Here is a 14,155-nt window from a genome sequence, read left to right as displayed (position 1 = left end):
AACAGGGAAAAGTGAGAACAGATGCAAAGTAAACTATTTAGACTTACAAGAGATTGCTGTTTTCCAGCCTTTTGTGTTTTGTATCCCTCAGATTTCTCAAAAGCACCACAAAGCACCAAACATCCAGATGGAAAGATGGCATTCCCACTGTTCATTCTGCTGTCCGTCTCCAAGCCCTCGGTCACATATTTGCTTATTTTAAGAACAATGGAATGGTTGGTGGGAGCACTGAGGGAACATGGCAGGAAGGGGCTGTGGATGAAGAGGGTGTCCCGTAGCCTCATGGGCTCCACAGGGAGAAGGCAGAGCCTCGTCACCACCTGGGTCTGTGGGACACAGACTATTGCTGTCCCCTCGGCCCTGCTGAGGCCACATCAGGGCACTGTGTCCAAATCTGGCTCCTCTGTACAAGAAAGGCAAGGAGCTACTGGGGAGGGTCCAGCAGAGGCCACAAAGGTGATGAGGGGTCTGGAGCATCTCTTATGAGGAGAGACTGCGGGAGCTGGGCCTGTTTGGTGTGAAGGAGACTGAGAGGGGATCTCATTAATGCACATTAAGATCTCAAAGGCATTTGTTAAGAGGATGGTGCCAGACTCCTTTCAGACTCCTGCCCAGGGACAGGGCAAGGAGTAATGGTCATAAACTAAAACACAAGAAGTTTAATCTCAGCATGAGGAAGAACTTTACACGGAGGGTGGCAGCGCACTAAAAGCTGCCCAGGGAGGGCGTGCAGCCTCCCTCTCCGGAGACATTGCAAACCCTCCTGGACGCGTTCCTGTGACACCTGCCCGAGGTGACCCTGCCTGGGCAGGGCGGTGGGACGGGACGATCCCCAGAGGTCCCTTCCAGCGCCGGCAGTTCAGAATCCCGTGAGCAGCGGGTATCTCCCCTCATGGGGCCGCGGCGGCAGCCGGGGAGGCGCCGCCTCCCGCCGCCCCACACGGACCGGCCGCGCCGCCGCCCCCGAGGCGGCCGCTGGGGCGGGGCGGCAGCGGCGGTGCCGCCCGCCCGCCCTCGCTGCCCGTGCCGGAGCCTCGCCGCGTCTCCCTCCCTTCTCCACCTCCGTCCCTTCCCCAGCCGGGCGGGATGGGCGTGCGGAGCGGCGGGCGGGAGCCGCGGGCAGCGCCGCGGCGGCGGCACATGGCGGGCGGCCGCTGAGCGGTGTGCGGCTCCCGCTCGCCGGCAGCGGGGCTGGGGACGGTGCCGGCGGCCCGGGAAGGGGCAGCGGTGAGGGGTCGAGCCCTGGTCCCGGGCATGGCAGAGACCCTGAGCCCCTGCTCCCCACGGGGCCAGTGCCAGCCCAGCATGGGCGCCAACACCTCGTCCGCCAACATGGACACCAACGCCTCCTCCTCCTTGGCGGGTGGCAGCGCGTGGAGGAGCCGGGAGCCCTTCTCCGTCTTCACCGTCCTCATCCTCACCCTGCTGGTGCTCCTGACCGTGGCCACCTTCCTCTGGAACCTGCTGGTGCTGGCCACCATCCTGCGAGTGAAGGCCTTCCACCGGGTGCCGCACAACCTGGTGGCCTCCACGGCGGTGTCGGACGTGCTGGTGGCGGCCCTGGTGATGCCGCTGAGCCTGGTGAAGGAGCTGTCGGCCGGGCGGCGCTGGCGGCTGGGCCGGGAGCTGTGCCTCGTGTGGGTGTGCTTCGACGTGCTGTGCTGCACGGCCAGCATCTGGAACGTGACTGCCATCGCCCTGGACCGCTACTGGTCCGTCACCCGGCAGCTGCAGTACACGCTGCTGGCCCGCCGCCGCATCTCCAATGTCATGATCGCTCTCACCTGGCTGCTCTCCGCCGCCATCTCCCTGGCCCCGCTGCTGGGCTGGGGCGAGACCTACAGCCCCGAGCAGGAGCGCTGCCAGCTCAGCCAGGACCCGTCCTACACCATCGTGTCCACGGGCGGGGCGTTCTACCTGCCCCTCTGCGTGGTGCTCTTCGTCTACTGGAAGATCTACAAGGCGTCCAAGTTCCACATGGGGGGCCGCAGGAGGAACGCCGTGGTGCCCCTGCCCGAGGCTGCCCAGGTAAGGCTGGGCCAGGGGAGGGAGCCCCTGGTGCTCCCCCAGGCACTGCGGTCCTGCTGCTCGCCGGCTCCTCGCCCCTGCCATGGTGCGAAGGTGCCCTGGGGCTCCCGTGTGAGTCTAACTTTGGCACAGGCTGGACCTGAGCAGCAACTAGCCAGCCAAAAAACGCAGGTCCTGGAGAAGAGCTTTATTCTCATTTTTTTTCTTAGTGTGTTATATAAGAGTTAAGGGACAGGTGTGTTCGCTGCCAATCGGGAGAGACTTTTGAAAATTGTCTCTTAGGTCTGAATTTGCCGTTCCTTGGGGGTTTCTTCCTCTTTGTTTTTTATAGCGTTGGTGGGGTAAAAAAAGACATAAAAAAGATCCCCAGGTCCTGTACCAAGATAAATGCACATTTACCTACTAGCACAGACTTTGTGTGTCTGAATAGATTCTGGTAAGCAAATTACGCACCATGCACTATATATATATATACATATATGTATGTATGTATGTATATATATATGTATGTATTGATGTGCTTGGGCTATTTTACCTTGAATACTGCTCACTGCATAGTGTTGAAGCAATGACCAATCGTTTCTGGTTTAAAAATACCTGCTGGTTTCAAAACCATGTTCTCCTTATCCCAAAGATAGTAATCTTGCAGTGCCCTAGCCATTTGGGGGTCTCATTCATTTTGGGGATACACCTTGCTGACAGAGAAGCTGTGTCCCTTCAGAAAGGTTGGGGTTGGCTCCTTGTGCTCCATAATTCAGGCTCTCTGCATGATGCTGCTGTCACCCATTCCACCGTGCTTGGCTGTGCCCTCTGTAAACTTTCCCTGCTTTCTGTCACATACTCTTGCTCTCATTCCTACCAGTCTTTATGTTTTTGTTACTGCATGTTGCACTTCCTAAGCCCAGTCCCCTCCTGATAGCCAAAGATGAGCTGTATGGATGTTAGAGATACCTACAGAGAACATTTCTGTTCCACTGGGGCTAATCCTGCAGAGCCTCATTCCCCTGCAAAATCCTGTCTGTGATTTGGGGTCAAGGAAGCTCATTATTATGGTGACAGGTAAGAGTCTGTAGGTTTGTCCCCAGATTCTTGCAAGAGATAACAGCACTGGCAATTATGTGTGATTAGACTCGTAGATTTGGATCATAATGTCTTGAACATATATTGATTTATGAAGGTATCTTCTCTGAAAAAGCAGAAAGAAAGAAGCAGTTAGAAAAGTTGAGATGTGTCCTCTAGTGGCATTTTTTTCCTATGATCTTCAGCCCCTAGTTTGCACTAAATTTCTTTCAAATTGTTTTAAGTGTAATTGCTTGGAATTAATGTATGATCTCTTCAAGCACAAAAGCCAGCTGATTATTTGTAGTGGTTTTGCATGCTCTGTCTTTTAAATACACACATACAGGACTAGTTGTTTGGAATCTAAAATTCCTGAAAGCAAAACGAGCTGAGGCATTGCTGCTCAAGCCAGTGGAGACACACATCACTTGACAGTTTTAGCAAGACAGAGTCTGGCTGCAAATTATCATAGTTTTGTCTGCAAGCGGCCCTGTGTGGGCCCAGCATGGCTGCCAGGTAAGTGCTTTTTGCTGATGCAGCCTGTGGGGGCTGCTTTAGGCTGCTCTGCCAGAGTGAGCTAAACACCCATTCTGGAGGGGCTATTGCAATACCAGCAGATGCTCAAGCCTTTGAGCATCTTGAGTAGGTCTTCTTTCTTATATTCGTAGGTCTGCCTTAGTAGGTCTTTCTTACATTGGTGTGATTGACATATTAACTTCTCCTTAATGGGGATTCTGGAATCTGCAATTGGTGTGTAGTGACAACTTCCTCCATTGTCCCAGCAGCTCCTTTTGCTGACTTAAATTAAAAGACTTCTGTGATTCAGATGCAAACTTTACTCTCTGCCTGAAGTAAGAGGTGATGCTGCACATGTGTACATTAAATGAACTCATGCATCAAGCGAGCTGGCGTTCAGGATGCATTTCGTGTTTTCTTTCTAAATTAAGATGCTCAGATTTACTCACCGAGTGTTATCCTGATCCTTTTTAAGCTTGCAATAGTAGGATCCATCATATCCACAGGAAGAGTAGCAGTTCCCCTGTGAATTCTGGAGGGGAATCTTCACACACATCACTACTGTTCTTTGGCAAAACCAGCTTGGTTTTTGTAACATGCAAACACAAAGGTAACATTGCCAAGCTTTGCTTCTCCACATGCAGGGCTGTCAGCATCAGCTCTGTCCTCTCTGATGGGGCAAATTCTATTCTGCTTCTCATGGTTTGCCCATCAGCTCATTCTAATTTTCCCTTTCTTTCTCCCTTAATGTCTCTCCTCTCTCTACTTTGTTCCATCTCTTCCTTCACAGAGAATGCTCACCTGTCATGCTTACCCTGGCAACATTTTCCTTCTGTCACTGTGACTCTGGCTATGAATTCCCCTCTTCATCTATGTCAGTTCTCACTCCAGGTGCCCTGCACCAGTGGATCTGAGGAATATTAGCAGGGCTTTTTTGGCAGATGAAGCCAAAGGCTATCAGTGCATCCCAGTCTGGAGGTGAGCAGTAACAGCAGTGATCCCTGCTGGGAGAGCCGTCAGTGTTGCACTCAGGAACGAGCTGTCAGGCCGTGCTGGATTGGAACTGCACGGCAGGGCTGCAGCTCACGGCCTGAGGAACAACCAGCTGGTGAATTCTGGCACGTCCAAGGACAGAAAAGCTCTGAGTTCATGGAACTCAGGTGCCAGTAGGGTTGTCTCGGAAAAAACAATGCACAAAGGGGAGCAGTGAGGGTGGTACCTTCATGTTTGTCAGCCAACAGAGTCAGGCACCAAAGTGCTTTGCAGGTTGCCCCTGTGTTTATAAGTATGTGTGTGTATATATATATATATATATATATATATATATATATATATGTATATAATGGTTTGGGTTTCTATCACAGAGAACGGACATTTCTTTGAAACTGGGCATTGGCATATATACCTTATGTTCCTACACCCTTACAGAGCTGCAGAACAGAATAGTTACAGAATAATTATTTTGAGTCATTCTTTGGTTAAAATTTTGCTTGTGTTTTTGAGAAATACTTTTCAAAACCCTAGAAAAAAATTGGGTGAGGGAGATGGACATGAAACATCTGAGATGCTTCAGGTTTTAATGACAGCTTGGTTTTTTGCTTTCCTTTGAAATGAAATAATTGCCGAATTAGGATCCTAAATTAAGCTGGTGCTTTTATAATTGTTTGCCAGTTATGAAACTCCCTAAAAATGCTGCAGGCAACAACTGACGTGGGTGACCCTCATTAAAAATCTAGTGACATACCATCACTGACAGAGAGCTATGCTCTGTCACACCTTGTTGACAGCAGGCAATAATTCTCTTTCTAAACAGTCCAATTGAAATAAATGAGACTGCTTGAAAATCAGCAGATACTGCTGGATAGTGCCCTTTTAAATCAATGAAATCCCTTGTAGCATAGGATGGCCCAGCAAAACCAAGGATGATGGGATCTGAATGTCTGCATTACTTACATGTAGCAATTGCAAAATCAGGTTTAAGTTTTCATATGAGGAGTTAAAAATCCATTTCTGTTGATGATTAGTGGAGGTTCTGTTGGGGGTTTTTTGTTGTTTTGGTTTTTTTTCCTTCCCCCATCGTAAAGTACTTAGTATATAAAAACATTAGGCATGATCCAAACCTTAGAGTTTTGTGAGAGTCCTTCCCACTTTGGATGACATCAGGCCCCAGAGCTCCAGAGGTGCTGTGTTTTTCTGCATCTTGGCCCATTGAGCTTCTCCAACTCACTTAACCAGTCAGGACAACGTGGGAGAAAAAACAGCTTCTTCTTTTCTGAAGGGGTCATGGGGCTTGTATTTCTTATTTCTGCCTCTGTCAGGAAACAAAATTCAACTGCCCAGAAGAGTTGCCAGAAATGTCTGTAAAAGAGTGAGGCAGGAAGGAAATGGAGTGGGTAGTGATTTCTTGGGAGAAATACAGAGTTAGTCCTGCTTTCAGCAGAAGAAAATCTGTGAGAGAAAGTGGGTGTTCTTGTCCCTGTCAAATGAACTGCTTGTCGTGTTGGTGGAGCATCCAAGAGAGTGTAGACATTTCTGTGTTTTGATCCTTTGTTGTGCATTTAGTTTCTTGTGTTGTTGTTTGAAGTGTGCCAGGGCTGTACTGAGGCAGTAATGACCTTTGCAAACCACACTCTGGTAGGCAAAGCTCTGAATTTGTTGTACTAAGCCAGATTTGACTGATGTTTATCATCTTTACTGTTGTTTTGTGATTGCAGACCCTGCAGGTGCAGGACAAACACACATAGAGCACCTGCCACGAGGGACCAGTAATAACAATTGTTAAAGCTATAAGGAACATTTTAAATCAAAAGGTTTTGTCAGAAGCTTGGTAGCGTGTTTTCTATGACATTTTAGGAACACAGGAATTGGGAACATACAGCTCTGGGAACATGTAGCCATTTAAAAGCAGTAATTTACTGGGGACAGACAAACAAGAGAAGGGGCATTGAACTGTAATTGCTGATCAATGTACAGAAGAATAAATTCTGGAACTGAAACCAAACTCCTTTGTGACTGTAGAAGGATTTGTACTTGAGCTCATTTCCTTCATTTACTCTCTTTATTATTGTCACAGAACAGCAGTCATCAGTGCACTTCTCACAGCCCATTGTCCTGGAAATAGCTGATTTCATGAGTTCAGAACCAAATCCTGGCCTCAGAGCAGCAGTCCTTTCATAGCAGCTATTTCCCCAGCGCTCCTGACTCGCAGCTCCTGGAGCAGTGCCTGGGCAGATGGAAGGATATCTGTGCCTGAGGCAGCGTGTGCTGCTAGGCACAGAGTGAGAGCACTGCAGAGATGGCTCCAGCATCACCCAAGGCATCTGCACGGACTGCTCTAGTTTACAGTCTGTGACCACCTCTGCTGCTGGCACAGCCTGCCTGCTGGTGCTCATCAGCAAGCCCCAAATGGGGATAAAGGTTCCATGCTTGTCCTTTGTTCTGTGTGGTACAGGGATAAGGTCAGCTCTTGTGACTTACATTGGAAACTGGAGTCATGCAAAGCCTCGGGGATTGCAGATTTGGTACAGTTAGAGCTGCTTTTAGTAATTTGCAAAATGTACCACGATCTATTTTCACTTGCTGTTTTGTATTCAGAGGCCTGACCTAACAAGCAGTGAAATTTGTAAAGACTCCTCAGACTTCAGCAGGAGCTTGACCAGGCTGTAAGTGCAGGCTTCATTGTGGAAAAAACCTGAGGACTGAGGTATCTTCTAGAAAAGGAAATGAAATAACTTTTTCTTACAATATGTAACTAAGTGATGAAAGGGTCACTGCTAGTAAATTCTGCAGTCAGAAGTAGCGAGAAAGCTGTGATTTGATGATGGCACACAGCAAGCTCCATCTTTTGAGCAAGAGCTGAAGGTTAAATACAGTACCAAACTGTGCCTGATGCTTATGACAATGTCCTTTGTATGGCTGTTCCCAGGAGGCACTTACGTAACTATTCCTCAGGGCTAAGACATAATCTTTCATGGTTGCTTGTCACAGATTTGTCCTCGTGTCATGCATTCATCCCTTTTTGCAGAGTGTGATTAAGGACGTGCAGAGCAAGTCCTTCTGCTGACAAATGGTGTGATCCTTGCTACATGAGGGGTGTCCCATTTTAATTGTCAGAACAGATGTGATTTTCATTTTCCTCCATTATTTGCCTGCACCCATAATCTGCTGCTCTTGCGTTCTGCAGCCCTGTCTGGTGTCTGAGGGTGCAGACAGGGATATCCATCCTCAAGAGTGATTGTTCAGCCACTGCCACAGCTTCCTTGTCTGAATTGCTGTGCTCATCCTGAGTAGAGGCCCTCCATCTATTACAAAGGTAGCACATGCATGTGGAATATGTAGCTAGTTTAACAATGACCCGTATTTGGAGTGCTGTCCAAGTCTTGCAGTGCCTGTGAATCATCACTCAGGCAAATTTTACAGCCTTAAACTGTTGCTTTTATTGCACTCTCTTCATACTGTAGCACCTAGAAGAACTTTAATATCACTTCAGTCTTCAGATTAAAATCACTAGGAAGTGTCTTCACCTGGTCAGACTCAAAGCACACAAATAACTCTGCCCAGAAGCTGTTTGCCCCAGAGCACTGTGCTGTACTCACTGCAGAGATCAATGTCTGGCCCTTAGTGAGAGGAGACCAGAAGCACTGTCCATAGCCTGGAGCAGCTGAAATTTTTTCCTCTCTTGTGTAACTCCTGCTGAAGCCAGAGTTTGAAGTGAAGGCCAATTGAAATGATGTTTTTCTGGCAATGGAGTACTTTTTGAGAAAGTGCAGAATCACAGAATGGCTGGACTTGGAAGGCACCTCTGGAGATCATCTAGTCCAAGGGCGGGTTTAAAGGCCATGTAACAGCATGAGTCTGGTGCAGGGACAGGCAGCAGACACAGGCCTTTCTTAGCCTGCCTTAACAACCTGATTTCCCCCTAGGAATGAAGACTTACAACAAAATAAACTGGAAAAGAATCCCACAATACACATGGCACCAGGTACTCTTTATTTAGCTCTGTTTGTCAGTTCCACTTGGCAGCTTTTCCAGTGTAATGAGAAGCCTGGCAACTTTGGCACTCTGGGGCATTTGCTTTCTTTTAGCATGGAAGGAATGGAGTTGAGGCCTTTTGTGGTAGGTGAACAGATGTTGTGCTGTCATTTAAAAGTAATACTTCACTCAAGGAAACTGTCTTGGTAAGAAACTGTGTTTGCTTTTGTTTGAGGTGAAGGAAGCTTCGCAGGAACCACAGATGGTGTTTACAGCTCGTCGTGCAGCTATCACTTTCCAGACAGATGGAGAAACATGGAGAGAACAGAAAGAGAAAAAGGCAGCTCTGATGGTTGGCATCTTAATTGGAGTTTTTGTACTGTGCTGGATCCCTTTCTTCATCACAGAATTAATAAGTCCCCTCTGTTCCTGCAACATCCCGCCCGTCTGGAAAAGCATCTTTCTTTGGCTTGGCTACTCAAATTCTTTCTTTAATCCTCTCATTTATACAGCATTTAACAAAAATTACAACAATGCCTTCAAGAACCTTTTTGTAAAGCAAAGATAAAAGGGGACACAGAGGAGAAAATTATTATTTCATAATAGAGAGTTGTCTTGAGGGAAACGTGCCTGTGAGATGTACAGTTTTCACGCAGAAGAGCTACTTAAGGGGATTTAGGAGCAGTGAAAAAGAAGATGGAAGATGTCTGGATATAAACCTGCTGAGAGTTTACAGTTCCCCCTTAGAAACACATGTGCTACTCCAGGATTTGGCAAAGAAGGTGGAAGCAGGGAATGCCTCCCGTCTGCTCTTCAGATCCCAGGCTGGGAGCTGTGTGTGTGTCACACCCAGCGGGCTGAGCCAGCCCCGGGCCCTGCTGCAGCTCTCCTCAGCAAAGGCACGGTGGGAGCTGCGAACTGAGCAATGCTGACACGTTTGTGACACGGGCAGGATGCTGCTGAAGGGCTTTGAGATTGATCTGGAAGGGAATAAACATGCTGCAGTCCATCAGTCCTTGAGGAGATGTGAAATTCAAGTGGATGACCAAGCAGCTCAGAAATAGACCTTGCCAGGATTGAGGGGTTGTGTGCTCTGCAAGCAGCAGGGCTTGGTGGGCAGGCTTGGCCAAACAGGGATCAGCTGTGTCCCTGGGATGAAGTGAAGCTTAAGAGGCAAGTACAAATTTATTCAGAGCCCCTGAGAACGTGTTCTCACTGCTTCCACAGGAGGGTCTAGTGAGGATTTTTCACCTGTGTTGTCCTCTCTCACTCTGCCAGGCTCAGGCTCTCCCTGTTTCCTGAAACCCAGGTGAGCTCAAGATAGACACCAACACCTCCACGTGAATGGTTATTTCATGCTACCATAAAACTGAGCAGGCATCTGTGTTACAAACACCAGACAGGATGTTCAGTCACACCAGGTGTGCTGGCTGCAACATGTGGCTGCTTGGCACTGGTAGGTGAGTGCCTGCACCGTGTCTGGGTGAAGTCCACAATTTGTCAGCTGTAACAAAGGTATTGATGCCATCAACAGGTCTAAATGACTCCCCAAAACCAAAAGGGATTCAAACCCAAGCCTTAAAGTGTTTTCTCAAGATCTGACAAACACTCCTAACCTGAAAATATATATATTTTTATAATATATACATAAACAATCTATTTCCTTGGGTACTGCCAAGTCCAATTTGCTCCATATTTGTTTCTCTGGTGGGTTTCACTTCCTCCCCTGCTGAGTGGGAGAGCTGACAGCATCTCTGAGTATTTCTAGCATTTTTGCAGCTTTTTACTGGCACAGAGTCCCAGGAGGCTTAAGGGAGCTTGGCTGCCTCTCAGGAGCACAGTGTATGGTGAGCTCAGGCAGTGCTGTTCCTCACACCTGCAGTGCTGTGACACTCCAGTGTGACCTGCTGTGCCTGCAGCCACCTGTGAGCCTTGCATTCCTGCAGAGGATGCTTCTCTCAATTTCAGTGGCAATTCAGAAGTTTTAATAACCTAGAATTGTAAAGAGTTGTTAGATTGTGACTCAGACTTAAATGCCAATTTAAATAACTTTCCCTTGTGACTCTCGACTTGCCTGCATATGGAATAGCTACCATTCAAACCAGTGTTTGGAGGCTTGATCAAACCAGAAGGAAGGCACATATTAAGAGACTGAATGTTACTAAAACCTGCAGCCTCATTCAGAACCACTGACAAATTTTTCAAGTCAATTGAATTTTTTCATGTATGAGTGTCACCAAATCCCAATAGACGACATGGAAGGAGGAAATGCAGAGGTCATCTTGAGCTGGTGTTGAAAAGCATATAAATCTTCTGCATGTGGCACTCGTGACATTTCTGATAATCACGTTTTGGACAAATGTAGTGCCTGCACTCGCTCAGCCTGGTAAGCCAAGTGATTGCTATCACACAAATCCAGTGCCAGCCCTGGTGCCTCAGCCCATCCCAGCCTGGCTGCAGGAGCTGCAGTGATTCCAGCTGCACATTCCAACTGACTGGAGCAGCAACCCAGCTCCAGTTCCAGTTCCAGAACCCTTCCCTGAGGCAGCACAGGCTGTGAAGGCACCTTCTGCCATGGCTTGGCCTCTGGAACTTGTGAGAACACCACAGAGCTGCCAGGCCCCTGTGCAGTTCCTGCACTCGTGCAGGGCATGGCTGCAGACACTGACCTGCAGGGAGTGCCTTCAGCAAGCGGGAGAGCTGCAGCAGGGCACTGACACAGCCCTCCTCCTCCTCAAGGATGAATTTAGCTCCCTTAGGAGGCAAGGCTGGGCCTCTGGAATTCTGCAGTGAGAAGTTCTGAAGATGAGCAGCCAGTGCTCTGCCCACCCAAGCGTCTGTGCCAGCAGCAGTGACACACACAGCCAGCACAGCCGGCCTCCCTCCGCACCCAGAGGCAAGCAGAGCTTTCATTTCATTACCATGGCTTTAGAAAGCTCTTAACTAAATCGACTTCCCACACTGCCTCTAAATGCAGACTGCATTTAGAAGAGCAGCAGCACATATTTGGGATTTAAAATTCTGAGTTTTAATCACAGCTTACTGGGGAGCAAACAAAATATGTTATCGGTGGTTGTTGCCTAATGTGCTGGATGCTCCCATATGAACTGAGATAAATGACACAGGATCCTGACTATCCAAAAAGAAAAAAAATAAAAATCAGGTATTCTAAAGGGACATCATCTGGCACAGCGTAGATGTTATGGTCATTTATTTCCCCAATAGAAGCTGCCAATTTGGAGTACACCAATCATCTCTGCTTGTACGCAGTGGACTGCTAGTTTTAAACTTTATTTCCTGATACTGAATTTGCTCCTAGAAAAACTTAGTGGAGCCTATTGCTCACCAGAAGGGAATTGTTGCATCCTGCAGCAAGGCTCTGAGAATCCTGCAGCAGCTCTGCTGTGGGAGCCCAGAATGGGCAGAAATGGAAGGGCTTTGGAAGATGACTGTGAGCAGAGAATGCTAATAACCCTAATAAGGAAATTAAGTTTTGCTGCAAGTCCTGTAAATGTTACTTTACAAGCCTGGTAACACCAAATGAATTCAGGGCAAGACTCTTTCAACAAGAAAACCCAGCAATATTGAAGAAAAATTCTGAGAAAGTCTCAATTCCTACACCCAACTGAGATGGAGAATTAAGGCAGATTCTCCTTGCTGTTGGTTCCTCCCTAGGTATGAGGAGAAATGGCACCCAACACACAAAGCCTGTGGCAGAAACAAGGAACAGCTGATGGAACTGCTCTGACACCCCTCAGCAGCCTCCCTCCTTCTCCTTTTCACACAGGCCTCACAGCAGAGGCAGCAGCCATCTGCCCTGGGCTCCATCTACAGCAGACAGTCAGTTATGATCTGGACTCTGATTTATCCTTCCTGAGCAACAACTGCATCTTCACAAGCCTCAGGTTTTTATCCTAGTCAAAATCACAAGCTCCTAGAAGAGCAAAGATCTCACAATTTCATATTCCTTGTGGAAGTTTCCAGGTTACTGTGTTTGTAGCAGGTAACCATAAATTTTAACATTAACACTGAACAAATAATCACATCATTTATTCTACATGCAAGTTCAGTATTTACCTTACCTAGGAACTTTTGCTTGATGCTAAACAGCAATTGTGATTAAAATGATAAATCCCAAATTGAAATGCCCATTCAAGTTATTTTTTTAGAGTTGCATGGTACACAAACAGCACAATCTGAATTCTCCTTGGTGCCAAAGTTGAGTTACCCAATTTACACACTAGGAAGAGCCTTACAGTTTCTACAGAGGGCAAAGTTTGTAGACAAATAATGCCTCCTCATATCAAAGCTGACTACAGAAGGTCTGCAAGTGGCACTCGATGCAGGTTTCCTTCTTGAAAGGAATGCTGAATTTAAATTTTTCCTTCTTCGAAGGGACTTGGAATCTGATTGTGCCTTTGTTATTTTGCTAGTCCTGGGCAGACTGACTTTTTGAACAGATGCAAGAGGAGCAGCCCAGATCTATTCCCTCACTAGCCAGTGTGGGGGAGCAAGGTTCCAGCGGGCTCAGTGGGAAGGTTTTCTTTCTGTTTATGCTAAAGGAACAGGTTATCACAAAAACAAGAAATAGTGACCCATTTGACTATGGACACCACTCACCTTTTAATGCATTTGTAATTCAAGAGCCTGGGAGAGCTTCTAAGACAAGCTGCACCTCAAAAACACGATAGCAGAATGTCACTGGTTCCAAACATTCTTTATTTTATATTGGCTGCCATAGAAAGTAATTGAACAGCACTGTCATCAGTGTCAGTGGGAAAAAGGAACATGGGTTTTCTTCTCCTGAAGATGTCATGTACATTAAGAAGTCAGTCCAAAATCCTGGTTTTAAGTACAAAAAGCAACTGTTTGAATTATAAAATACTGTATATACAGATACAAAAATGTCTCAGAAAGTGTCCCACAAAGCTTCTGAACTTTCAAGAGCAAATCTTCAGCAGGGTAAGTAGGTTGTTGTCTTCAAAGGTGAGCATCAGTTCATTAGAGCAGAATGTTTCAATCTTTATCTTCCTATATTACAGGTGACAGACTCTGATTTTCATCCCAGGCAGGGATAATGTGGTGATCCTAGTATTAAGGTGTTTTTTCCTGGAGCTATTAATTTAACAAGCACACTCTCTCTATATAAAAATGAAATTTCAAAGAAATTTATACAACAGCTAGACTTTATAAAAATATAGATCTATAATTTTACATCAGGAATTATCCAAGGTAAGTTTTCATTTCTTTAGCCATTAGAAATTAATTGTTATCCTTTGGAATCCTATCTATGGCTAGTGTGTAAACTAAAATAATGTAAAGTTACTAGCTGGTAAAGCGAGTTTGAAGAATCTTATTTTGTGGGGTTTTTTTGGGCCAAAATTAACAAACTACTGCATTCTGCAGTGCTCATCCTCTGTGGTGGTGGACATACTACACAGTACATGTAAGCTTATTCCAGAATTTTCACCTAATTCAGTGTAAAAACCAAATGAAAAACATTCCCACTGTCCTTACTGTAGGAAAAAAAACCCCAAAAAACAACAACCCAAATAAATAAAATTAGACAGTATTTCTATTT

At 46.8% G+C, this 14,155-nt stretch overlaps 1 protein-coding gene across 1 annotated transcript; it reads left to right on the top strand.

Moving 5' to 3' along the window:
- The first annotated feature begins 1,139 nt into the window (after window positions 1-1,139).
- On the top strand, window positions 1,140-14,072 carry LOC134552343 (5-hydroxytryptamine receptor 5A-like). Its single transcript, XM_063400937.1, has 2 exons — window positions 1,140-2,028; window positions 8,810-14,072. Exons 1-2 carry the CDS (start codon window positions 1,255-1,257, stop codon window positions 9,140-9,142), a joined length of 1,107 nt encoding a protein of 368 aa, XP_063257007.1. The 5' UTR covers window positions 1,140-1,254; the 3' UTR covers window positions 9,143-14,072.
- Window positions 14,073-14,155: the final 83 nt, after the last annotated feature.

This window comes from Prinia subflava, chromosome 6 (assembly GCF_021018805.1).
Source record: "Prinia subflava isolate CZ2003 ecotype Zambia chromosome 6, Cam_Psub_1.2, whole genome shotgun sequence".
Classification (NCBI taxonomy): Eukaryota; Metazoa; Chordata; class Aves; order Passeriformes; family Cisticolidae; genus Prinia; species Prinia subflava.
The sequence above is the reverse complement of the archived record's forward strand: the minus strand, read 5'-3'. Positions and strand labels throughout refer to the sequence as shown.